Source organism: Procambarus clarkii, chromosome 31 (assembly GCF_040958095.1).
Source record: "Procambarus clarkii isolate CNS0578487 chromosome 31, FALCON_Pclarkii_2.0, whole genome shotgun sequence".
Lineage (NCBI taxonomy): Eukaryota > Metazoa > Arthropoda > Malacostraca > Decapoda > Cambaridae > Procambarus > Procambarus clarkii.
In genome coordinates this window covers 29240515-29253160 of record NC_091180.1, presented here as the reverse complement: position 1 = coordinate 29253160, position 12646 = coordinate 29240515, and the positions used below count along the sequence as shown (strand labels likewise).

Genomic DNA, 12646 nt, shown 5'->3' with positions numbered 1-12646 from the left:
ATGCCTAAAGCCACTATTACGCAAAGCGTTTCGTGCAGGAAAAACACTAAGACTAAAACTTAATACTAATTGAGATTAAAGTATAAATTGTGTTGAAAAAAAAAAAGAAAAAACGGAAAAAGGGGGGGGGGGAACATGGCAGAAAAAAAGCAAAAATAGCATTTATATAGTATAGTATATATAGTATTATATAGTATAGCATTTAATTTATATAGAGCTTGTAATCCTTCATGTAGATACATCAGCCCGTTAATTATAACAAGATGTTCCACTTGTTGATGCAGCAAGACCCGTCCTGGGGCAACTCAACCCCAACATTCGTTTAGCTAAGCAAGTTACAGTTGGTAAGTTATATATAATTATAATATAAGGTTTATGGATCCCACTCTGGGCAGGTGCCCGTTACTCAGGCTGTGTCAAGACAACACATTATCATCATGAACGATCATGTATAATGCTGTCATGTCTCCTATTAAGTAAAAAAAAACGTGTCTACCATAAACAATTATGACATGAATATGGAAATGAAAATGTTTAATTAGAGAATATAAATGAACTAAACTAAAAAAATATATATATTGCTCGGTATTGAGTGCGTTATAAATGAACACACTGGCAGTATTGCTTGCACTTGTCTCAGCTTAAAAAAAATATCAGCGACGAACATTAATGAAATAGTGTTAGAAAATGGAACAGTTGGAGTCACGTGACTTCCAATGCATAATACATCTTAAAGGTTGTACAATGTTATAATTACAATGTATTTATTAGACCATGTTGAAATACTTTCCCATTCTTAATTAGTAGAAGGAAAGAAAATACTGACATAGTTTTAACCCAAAAAAATGATTGAAAGGAGGTTTTGTAAGAGTGTGACTCACCGTTGAGGAATGTGCGGTTACCAAGTATTCTCGCGGCGCAACTCGCGGCACCGCAACATAAATGTAAGGAACATATTTTGGATGAAATGAGTTCAAGCGGTTTACACCCATTTGTAATGTGAATTAATATATTAGTGAGTAACAGGAATTAAGCAGTGATATAGTTAAATGAGGTCTGGTTAATTACGCCTGGACAAGCTCCACAACATTACGAAGTGTTTCATTCCAATACTTTAGTCCAGACCTGTTGTTCACACAAAAAAGTTACATTCACTCATGATGACGATAACATTCACGACAAAAATACGAAGGTAGGTATTTTACAGGATTTTCTCGAAACACCAAAGGTAGATGACCTCCCCCCCCCCCCCCCCCCCCCGGTCACTCCCTCACGCGCGTCTCCCACACTCACGCGCGTCCATACACGGGACCAAAGGGCCAGAGCTCAACTCTCGCAAGCACAACTAGGTGAGTACACACTCAGGGGCGTCCCACACTCACGTCCTATCCTTCCAACAGTCCCTCCGCTACCACCCTCCATTCGTCTCATTTCATTGACTAATCATTTATTATGCACCCCATATACCCATCCCGTGGAGACTGGTGGTGGAAAAAATACTGAGTTCCCCACCCGTTCCCTCCCTTCTCGTCCCCATTCACCTGCAGATTGACACCTTCCCGAACCTCCCTATGCAAGAAGTAAACTCCTTCACTCGCCACAACTTACAATCCAATCCCCTTCCCCCACAATTCAGCAAGATACTGCTGATTTATTGACATGGATTATCGAGTATTTGAGTAAAATGACTGCCTCAATAATGACGCTGTCAGGGTGTTGATGTACAGATTATAGCTGACATGCCAGCATGTGCGTCATTGCAAACAGTGGTAATTGACTGCAGCTCTCATTCACACTCTGGCAACCACAACTATTTCACGTAGTCTTAATGTTTCCACATAAAAAAAATAGAACCCTAAGTCCCCCCAAAATCCACCATTCTCCCTGTTGATAAATTTCATCTTTGTTTTCTATCTGTCCTATTTTCTAGTTTGTAGTGCCGCTCCGGATTCACTGCAAATCACTGCTCTCCTTCAGTTTCGTTCTAGGTATGTTATTGTCATAACAATAGTAGTGAACGCTGCTTGCGTGGAGGAGGCGTGGTTCTCCGTCAATCATTTTGTCCTCATTTTTATTTTTGATTACAGTGCACGCTGCCCCAGTCCTGTCATTACTAAGGTTAGAAAATCCATCAGTGTAGGTTTGAACTCATTCATTTCTTATTTTTCTATTAATTTTCTTGAGATATACGTCTCATTTTGTAAGGTAACATGCTGGACTCGTAGGCATCTCATATATTTGAATCCTACATGGCTCTTCCTTTCACGGAGGTGTCAGCAGGCGTCAACTCACGTGCTTGCTCAAGCAGGTGGAGTTCTTCGATAAATCATATTGATCGATCTTGTCACTTTCAGCTGTTTCGTTTTCCTCTTATAATTAGTGCAGCACGCAGTGTATTCTTAGCAATGCCACTTGTGGGGGTTTATGACGAGCTTAGCATTCAGTTCCTTGATCCTGTTTAACACTAGAAGGCTTAGTTCTTGTCGTAGATTCATGTTTTGGTTATACTTGGCGCTCCGAGAATTGTTCTCATGGCTTCATTTTGTGTGCCATGTTGTTGTTGTTATAGATTCAGCTACTTGGAACAAGTTCCAAGCAGCACGGGCTATGATGAGCCCGTAACTTACCTGGCACAGGAGCGGTGCTGAGTGTGTTTGTGTGCCAGATATGACGGCATTATATACTAGCACGAGACCAAGAATATGTAAGGGCTGGTCAGTAGTAGCTAAGAAAATACACGAGTGTAAATAAAGAGTGTTAGGGTGGTATCACTGGTGGACTTCCTCGCTCCAAACTGCAGCTAACCAGTTCTGTGCGGGGACCAGCGATGGCCTCCAGGGCATTCCACTTTACACTCCGTTTTCTTTCTTAGACACCCAGCCATGGACGTGTACAGTAAGTGTAGGAGCAGACGCCTTCTGACTTGTTAGCAGGCTGAGAGCTTTCCCTCCCCATAGCTCATAGTTTTCCCCTGGAAAACGACCCGCAAATCGGTTAACAATCAGGTACCCATTTACTGCTGGGTGAACATAAGCGAACATTTATGAATTAGCGCCAAGTCAATCCTCCCTGGCTAGGACTCGAACCCAGACTAAATCGCCAACGAGGCGTGAGGCGAGGGATATTACCACTACCCCGTCTCCTCAAGCATGATAGTACCTGTAGCGACTATGAATAGAATGTACAAAATATGCACTTTTGCACCCAAGAAAATCCTTGTTTTATACTATTTATTTTGTAGCGGGACGAGAAAGAAAGCAACAATTAAAACTAACCATTCCTAGGCCTAGTATATGTAATAAATTAGGCCTAAGATTGCATATTCAACCCTAGAACAGGTAAGTTCATTTGTTGCAGCTTTTGCTGTGTCTGTTAGTATACCAAAAGTACAAAATTTGGACTTTTTTGGATGTAAGAGTAAAAATTGTGTACACATCCATAATCAAGCTACGCCACCACACATGGAGGGGGGGGGGCACCATAATAATAAATCTGCGAATTTTATCTAACATTAACTTCAGTACTGTAATTACATCACCATCCTTGTAACGTGGTCACAAATTTGAGGCGAAGGAAAATATCTTATCCTATAGCACGTGGAGATCAATTTTCTAAACTTTTTACTATTAACGTGTTAATTAAGCTAAACTATCAAAAAACTGAATATAATGTTGATGTTTATATCAACAAACTGTAACTTGTCCATCAAGGATGGACTAAAACAAATATTGGGGTTCACTTCCTAAGCCTGTTATGTCCCTCTAACCTTTATATAGGAGCTGCAAAGTTAATGCACTCAAGTAACTTACGGTTCAACACAAATATGGCCGCTGTCTTCCAAGGTCAAGCTAAGCTAGGCGGCAACCAATGGGCAGAGTTTCTTTCATCTAGCAGTAGATAGGCACCTGGGAGTTAGATAGCTGCTACGAGCTTCATCCTGAGGGGGGGGGGGGTGTTTGAGAATGAAATATATAGTAAATATGACAAAATTATGTCGGGAGTCACTAGACAACCGTCAGTTAGAAAGGCGGGGTCCAAGAGATAACAGCTCGATACTGCAAGCACAAATAGCAAATATACACTTAAATAAATAATGGACATGAAGAGCGGTTTATAACGTAATCGGGCCAGGATTCCTGGGCGGTACTCCCAACTATAGGATCCCGACTGGATCCCAACCCCAAACGAGGACCCCGAGGTCACCTCCGGGACCACTGGACCAGCAGCCGGCGAGAGTGCGAGACACATTCAGTGGTGAGCGGCCGTCGCAGCAAGAAGCAGTGTTCAACATGGCTCCCGTCGTTGGTTACTGGAACATCCGTGGGGTAAGCTTATATTATGTTATAATACAAATGCGGTAGTGTAGGAGGATAGAGTACAAGTGTATAAGGTTCTCTCGTCTTGGTTGTTTAATATTAAATATGACGGCAGCATTGGTTAACGGTCCTGTGATGTGTTCGGTTTGTGTTTATTGCTTTAGGTGGATAACAGCCTAACCTTCTAAAATGATAGTCTCCGTGGTGTAGTGGTAAGTCACTTGCCTCGCGTTCCGCGAGCGCTTAGTCATTTATTTTATTTATTTTATTTTATTTTATTTATATATATACAAGAAGGTACATTGGGTTTGTGAGAATACATTGGATAGTGTTGTATTTACACTCTTGTAAAGCCACTAGTTCGCGCAGCGTTTCGGGCAGGTCCTTAATCTAACAGATAATTTTAAGTAGGTAATTTCTATCGGAATTGATAAATGATAAAGATACATTGCAAGAGAAAAATGAGATGAGCTTAGTAAGTATATTAAAGCACATTGTTATATTAAAGCTCTGATTGATTACATTGACAGCTTGATTAGTAATTTAAACAAGATTAATAGACACCATACAGCAGATTGACAGCACATATAATCATCGGTTCGGTCATGGGTTCGTATCCTGGCCGGGGAGGATTTACTGGGCGCAAATCCTTAACTATAGCCTCTGTTTAACTCAACAGTAAAATGGGTACTTTGGTTGTAAAAACGATTCTTTGCGGCGGGGGATCGTATTCCAGGGACCTGCCCGAAACGCTACGTGTACTAGTGGCTGTACAAGAATGTAACAACTCTTGTATATATCTCACAAAAAAAAAATAGATACAGTATCTGTTTGGTCGAGCGCACCACTGTGTACTGTTGGACCTCATAAAAAATAATGTTTTGTTGCTAAATTATTAGTCATTAGAATTATATGGAATTATATGTTATATATACTGTGCGTGTGTATGTATATTTAACTATATCTCTCCTAACCTGTTAATGCAATCCTAGGTCTAATTTGCGCTATTTTAGGTCTAATATGTGCTATACTAGAACATGGTTTTTAACTACGGGTTTAAGATTTTTCGTACTTACAAAATTAACAGAACATATTTTGGGTCCAACAGTACCCATTGGTGCCTTCCGTTAAGTTTTTTTTTTTTTTTTTTTTGAGATATATACAAGAGTTGTTACATTCTTGTACAGCCACTAGTACGCGTAGCGTTTCGGGCAGGTCCCTGGAATACGATCCCCACCGCGAAGAATCGTTGTTATAACCAAGTACACATTTTACTGTTGCGTTAAACAGAGGCTACAGTTAAGGATTTGCGCCCAGTAAATCCTCCCCGGCCAGGATACGAACCCATGACAAAGCGCTCGCGGAACGTCAAGTGAGTGTCTTACCACTACACCACGGAGACTGTAATTAGTTATTGTAAGCACAGCCCATACTCCACTTGTGGTAGTACTTAGTAACGATGAGGAGCATGGGAGATATGTGCTGGGGAAATGTGCTAAGTATTCACCTAGATGTGCTTGCGAGGGTTGAGCTCTGCTCTTCGGCCCGCCTCTCAACTGTCAATCAACTTTTTTTTCTCCACCCCCTTACACACACACACACACACACACACACACACACACACACAGAGGAAGCAGCCCGTAGCAGCTGTCTAACTCCCAGGTACCTATTTACTGCCAGGTAACAGGAGCATCAGGGTGGCAGAAACAAATGGATCCTTTAATCTCTAGGATTAAGAGTCCAGAGCGCTGTCCACTCAGCTATCAGGCCACCTAGTGAGGTGCCACAGGGGTTTATTTTGGGGTCAACCTTCTGTCATATACATCAATGACATAGATGAGAATATTACAAACCACATCATCAAATTTGCCGATAACACTAAAATCTATGGTAAAGTGGGAAGTGAAGGAGAGATTGAAACCTTACAAAGAGATCAACATGAACTTCACAAACGGTCAGATGACTGGCAAATGTGTTTTAATGTAGATAAATGAAAGACGTTGCATGTGGGGCATAACAATCCACGTCACAACTACCAAATTGACAGCACTACCTTACAACAGATAGATATAAAGAAAATGACCTTGGAGTCAGAATCCTTTATTCATTAAAAGCTGCACAAAAAGTGGGAGCACCAGTTAAAAAAAGCGAACCAAACCCTGGGAATAATCAAGCGTACCTTGTACCTTCAGGGAAAAGAATGTAATCGTACAATTGTATGTGTGGTGCGCCCCCACAGGCATGGAGACCTCAGCTTCAGAAAGACAGTTGCTCTGGAGAAGGTGCAACACCGGGCAACAAAAATCATACCGGAGCTTAGTCATCTCTCGTATCAGGAACTGTTGAGGGCCACTGGGCTAACAACAATGCAGACCAGGCATGACTGGGCGGATCTCGTCGAAACCTTCAAAATATACTGAGCCATTTGGAGGATGTCGATCCGGTTAATTTCTTCAAATGGTCAGATGTAAGACGAACGAGGAGCAACGGGTTCAAGCTAAGCTCAAACCACAATGTAGGACAGAAAACAGGAGATGCTCTTTCACCCATAGAGTTGGAAACCCGTGGAACCGTCTACCCGCCGAAACCGTAAACGCCAAAACTCTGCTAGCTTTTAAAATTCGGCTGGAAAAGCTCATCAGGGCAAATGGGTGGGGGGGAGTACATTTGACAAGCTGCCGGCTTCCTGTCCTCATCGAGGCCACTAGCATTAGTGGCCCTTGGGTAAATTCAGGTAAATATACCGACGTTCAACGCAGTTAGAAAGTAGAAATCGGTCATATTGAATTTGGACAGACCTGATATTATTTGTTGCAAAGACAAACTAACTTAACTTTCCTAGGCCTAATATGGTACATGTATGCTATACTCGGCCTAGGAATGTTTAAATTTGTTTTTAAGCTTCATATTTTTCGGACTATACAGTGAATGGTACAAAATTTTACTATTTAATTCCATAGTACGTAAATATTTGTACTATGGCGCACATAGTTACAAAAAGTACTATCTAAACAGGGGATGGGTTGGTAAACATTATCATTTTAGAAAGTTGTGTTGGAGTACACGACCGTCCTCTAACCGAAGCTGTAAGTCACATACTGACTTAGCATAAACTCGCAGAGTTGTTAAAACTAAGCTAGATCTAGGTAAGGTAGTTTGGTTACGTTGTAACTCTGTAAGGGTTGTTAACGGATATAGCGTAGTTTGGTAGGTGTTGTATAGGCTACATGGACGCGGCGACAGCCTCCGGTGAAAGATTAAACTGTTGGATAACATTTAGCAGATTAAGCAGCTACGTGTTGGAAGGAAGCAGTCAAGGACAACAGGTAGTAATGTTTACCTAACCTTCTGTCGTGTTGCTTTGTCGTATAAAAAGGCTGCAAGGCCTCAATCGGTACTTTTAAATTTTGGATAGACGGAGGAATAGTCTCGAATTAGGAAAATGGCTTGAAAGTTCTAGGCTTCTTTCACCAGAATGACTAAATTTGTTTCAGAAAAATAATGTTGGGACTGTACTTTAGTTTTTAATAGGTTAGAATGGAGTGCTCCCAATTGGGTGATTACCAGCAACTGGTAAATGGTAATGACACTTTATGTATCGTAGTGAAAGTTTGGGGCTGGCTGTCCATATTTTGGTTTCAGCTCTAAATAAGTACTTTTTGTACCAGAAGTTTCTATTTTTTTATCGTGACTCGTTTCCCCATTAATGGAAACCGTGTTATTTTTGTTAAAGTACCTTGGTATTATTATACTCCAAGTGACATGCTTAAGGAGCTGCTTTAGCATATATTCTATTTATACAGTGGTAAGGAGATGCAACCGCCACCCATGGGATTGGTATGGGGGGATGGGTATGGGGTGCATAATAGACTAAACTAACCACGAGGACGTCATTCCATTTACCTGGACTGTGGCGTCTCGACACATTCTCTAGACGTCACAGAAGGACGCCACTTTATTGGAGGGGGGGAGCGTCTTGGGGGGGGGCAATTGGAAGGTGCGTGTAACAACTACATCCTTTGTCAACTACGTTCCCAAATAAGTTGGCAAATTTTAATTAAATTGCACTTATAAATCTCAATTATAGTTTAAAGTTGTCATATCGACACTAAATTTAATGTCAATATGGCAGCAAAATTTATCCAAATTTATTGGATAAAAATAGAACTCAAAGGTACAATATTACTCTCATGTTAATATAATGTTTAATTTGGCTTTGTACCCACAGTTTATATAGTGATTTAGCTTTTGAAGCGTAAGTTGATCAATAGGTACAATGTTCAATGGGTCAAGTTGATCAATATTGAACAAAGTGTGAGGCAGGACAATGGGTCCTGCCCACCCACACACTCACTCACATTAAACATTACTCTGAAACTGGTTTGGTCTCGTTTGTTGGTTGTCTGTCGTTAGTGTTTAAATGTGCGTGTTTTCTCAAGCTAGCGAGGCTACACCGTTGGTTCTGTCAGATTCGCACGAATTCTTTCGCTGTTCACTAGACGGTTTTATATTCTTGAGTCACGTCCATGGTCTGTGGGTTCGCCGACCGCTCGCAAAAAAAAAAGTTTGCCATTTTCTTAAGATTTTTCTCTGTAATTTTGCTGCTTTCTTTATTATTCTTATTCGCTCTAAATCTACGTGATCTTTTCCTCTCGCCTCCTTTCGACCCAACTATTTCCTTTAGGAATTATAAGACGAGTGAACACCGCCATGGCGGACGGAACGCTCCCTGTATGGTGGTGGCGCTGCAGGTAAGCCACGTCAGGCGGAAACACGTGGATACTATAAATTCCCATCCACACTTCCGTGGAAATACATTATATTCCCCTGGACCGTACCTGAACCGCGGCTCGAGACCCATACAGTCCAGGTGAACGAGACTGATACCATCTTACATTTAAGTTAAAAACATTTTTGGTGCCTGTATGAAAAGTCCGAACGGTGTTGACTGATGCACACGAATCAGTTAAGGACTTAGAACCGTCATGACTCAAGGTCTTTCTCGTTATTGGGCGAAGATAAAGCAAGAGGTGTGTGGTGGGGGGGGGGGGGGGGGGGGGGGTAGCATGCAGGAGAGTGCTCGTTACCCAGGGAACAGCACCGTGAGATTACTCAAGATGCACGTTATAACTAGCACGTATACGGACATGATCCATATGGCGCTGAACAACCTATATGGTTTAAGTGTAGTACCTGGCTAGTACAGTACTAGGTCCTAGAGCTCTAACGGACGCCCCGTAATGTCGCTACTTATTTTTGTTTAAACAATTAACTGAACAAATTTTGATTTGGCAATATGGAGGGTGGGAACTTGAAAAGATTTAGCAGTTTAGCACTTTTTGATAAATACTTACTTGCAGAGTTTAAGTTGAATAACCTTAGTTTGCATAAAACAATCAAAAATATTTTGAATTGAGTAGCCTAAGTTGCTAAAACAGGTTGGTGTTGCAGATGGGACAGCCCATCCGGCTGTTGTTGGCCTACTTAGAGACGGACTTCCAGGACAAGACCTACACTGCTGGCCCTGCCCCGGACTACTTCGAGAAGTCTGACTGGTTCCCCGTGAAGTTCGCCCTCGGCCTTGATTTTCCCAACGTGAGTTACTTCACCCCGGGGTCAAGAGACCTCTGGGGGTCTCTTGACGGTCTCCACACTCCTCACATTGGCTACGTAGTGCAAGCAATGTTTACATTTTAAGTAGTTTGGCATGATCACACATTTAGAGGCAAACGCAGCAATCATCCGTATGTATTTTTACTTAAATACAATAATTGTATTTAACATTAATCAACTCGTGTATTTTTTAAATGATTTGGCGTGTAATGTATATTATTAGATTAATAATAATGTGTAATTAAATTTTATGATAGCAGTGTGTAAAATGCCATTCCTTGGAACTTGTGCTATTTACACACAGGATAAAAAAGAATTGTGCAACAGACGGCTTTTGTGCCGAAACCATTTAAAAGCCACTTGAAGACGGCTTGGTTGTCAGTTGCAGGTTTTCAGATGCGAGGCTTTACATGTAGCGGTACTGTGTATCTTGGTACTCCCAAACCTAACTAACGTGATTTCATATGTTAGTGCGGCCCCCCCCCCCCCCCCGTTTCCCTTTTCTAAAATATTATAAAATTATGGGAATAGCCTTTGGTTCAATTATCACATTATTGAATATAATACTTTGCATTACACTGTCCTCTACAGCTACATAGTCTCCCAGGCTTGGTGCCTTCTTTTGATAAGTACTTACCGTCATCTGCACTAAAAAATAAGCTAGTAAGTTCTCTTCCTATTTAATTATATATGTATTTTATTCATTTATTAAACTAATCGTGAGATCTGCAACTGCAAGATTCCAATAAAGTCCACAAATGAGTTAACTCTTGAGGGATGGGAAGTTCTGTCTAGCTTACAACATGCAAAATTTGTTAGGGCAGAGGAGAAGAATTGTGACAAACTTAATTTGTGAGCAACTAATTTTTGTTGACCAAACCACACACTAGAAAGTGAAGGGATGACGACGTTTCGGTCCGTCCTGGACCGAAAATCCTCAAGTCGATTTAGCCCACACAATCGACTTGAGAATGGTCCAGGACGGACCAAAACGTCGTCGTCCTTTCACTTTCTAGTGTGTGGTTTGGTAAACATATTTCAGCCACGTTATTGTGACTCCTCGTCACCAACTAATTTAATTGTGGCCATTTTGTAATTGCTATAAATGAGATAAAATATTTCTTGTAGCTGCCATATTACATTGACGGAGATGTGAAGATCACTCAGAGCAACGCCATCCTCCGCTACATCGGGCGCCAGCACGACCTGTGCGGCAAGACAGAGCAAGAGAAGATAAGGGTCGACGTGCTGGAGAACCTGGCCATGGACATGCGCAGGTCGTACGCTGAATATGTGTACCGCAACTACGTAAGTCGGTTACTTGGAACTTTATTTGCTGTCAAATCTTGTACGCATAATTTTGTAAACTATAACGAGAAATGTACATCACATTTACCTTAATGCCTTGAACTTGTCAAACTGTTAAGTTTTCAAGGGGCCACAAATAAGTTTAAAATATCTTGAAAACATTACTGGTTAGCAGTCTATTCATGTTAGTTACATGAAACCGTCCCAAAATTCTGAATGCACTTGCAAGATGCTATCAAGACTTGATAGACAAGACTAAGTCGGTCGACATCTTGGTACCTAGAGCAGCTGGTCAGATTTGGACATTAAGCCTTGTACTTTATGCATAGACTACGATGTCATTTAGAATAATATGGTCGACTCTGGTAGCTCTTAGTCTCTAGTCTACATACAAGTAACATGTAAGGAATACCTTACTATAATGCATGTACTTCCACAACCCGATATACCTTCCTGTTAATAAATACAAATAAAGAAAGATGTCGCAGACTTCGTACCGCACTACGCTTGGTGTCAATGTTTTTATTTTCCAGGACACTCAGAAGGAAGAGTATGCAGAGTCTCTGAAGAAAACGCTGAAGATGCTGTCAGACTTCTTGGGAGATAAACCTTGGTTTGTTGGAGATCAGGTATGTATTGATTTTTATCTATCTTTTACATGTTAAATACATGATAGGCTATAGCTTGCTCGCCACACTTGACGCTTCCGTCGTCCTTAGTCCGGTATTTAATGATAATTGATGGGAGATAACTAATGATAGGAAATATGCTTTTTCAATAAGTCAATGTTACAACTGAAGCTAAAAAAAAATCATAATTTACCGTTACTTTCCACAGATCACTTACCCAGATTTCCTTCTGTATGAGCTTCTGGACGTCAACCTTGAGGTGGACAGCGCCTGCCTTGACGACACTCAGAACCTGCAAGAGTTCGTGAAGCGGTTTGAGGCGCTGCCCACCATTAAGAAGTACATGTCTTCTCCCAGTTTTATGAAGACTCCTCTGAACGGTCCCATGGCCAAGTTTGGGAACAAATAAATTTTCCTCACCAAAGATAGTGCTGATACAGCATTTTCATTACAAGTAAAGTGTTTTCAGTTTTGCAACTGTAGCCATGTATGTTCCAACAATATATACAATAAATTCTTAGTTCTTATTCTGACAAATTATTCAATTGATTATAAAGCCAACCGTGTCACTGTTTAGGGCTCTAGTAAACAGGTTAACATATTTGGTATCACTACAATATTTCTGGAAGAAAAGAGTTTTCCTGACAGCAGATATAAAAATGTTCATAACTGTATGGAGCAAAATAATAATTTATTGTTAACCTTCTTCAGTGTCGCTCCTCTGTCTTTCTGCTGTGTGTTGAGATCTGAGTAATGCATAGACGTTCGTGAATTGTGTAG

General features: G+C 41.0%; 1 protein-coding gene across 1 annotated transcript; it reads left to right on the top strand.

The window, feature by feature from the left end:
• Positions 1-2867: 2867 nt before the first annotated feature.
• LOC138370340 (glutathione S-transferase Mu 4-like) lies at positions 2868-12393 on the top strand. The gene is made up of 6 exons (XM_069334638.1): positions 2868-2895; positions 4132-4325; positions 9768-9911; positions 11058-11237; positions 11771-11866; positions 12075-12393. The coding sequence occupies exons 1-6, from the start codon at positions 2883-2885 to the stop codon at positions 12273-12275; spliced, it is 828 nt and encodes a 275-aa protein (XP_069190739.1). The 5' UTR covers positions 2868-2882; the 3' UTR covers positions 12276-12393.
• The last annotated feature ends 253 nt before the right edge of the window (positions 12394-12646 follow it).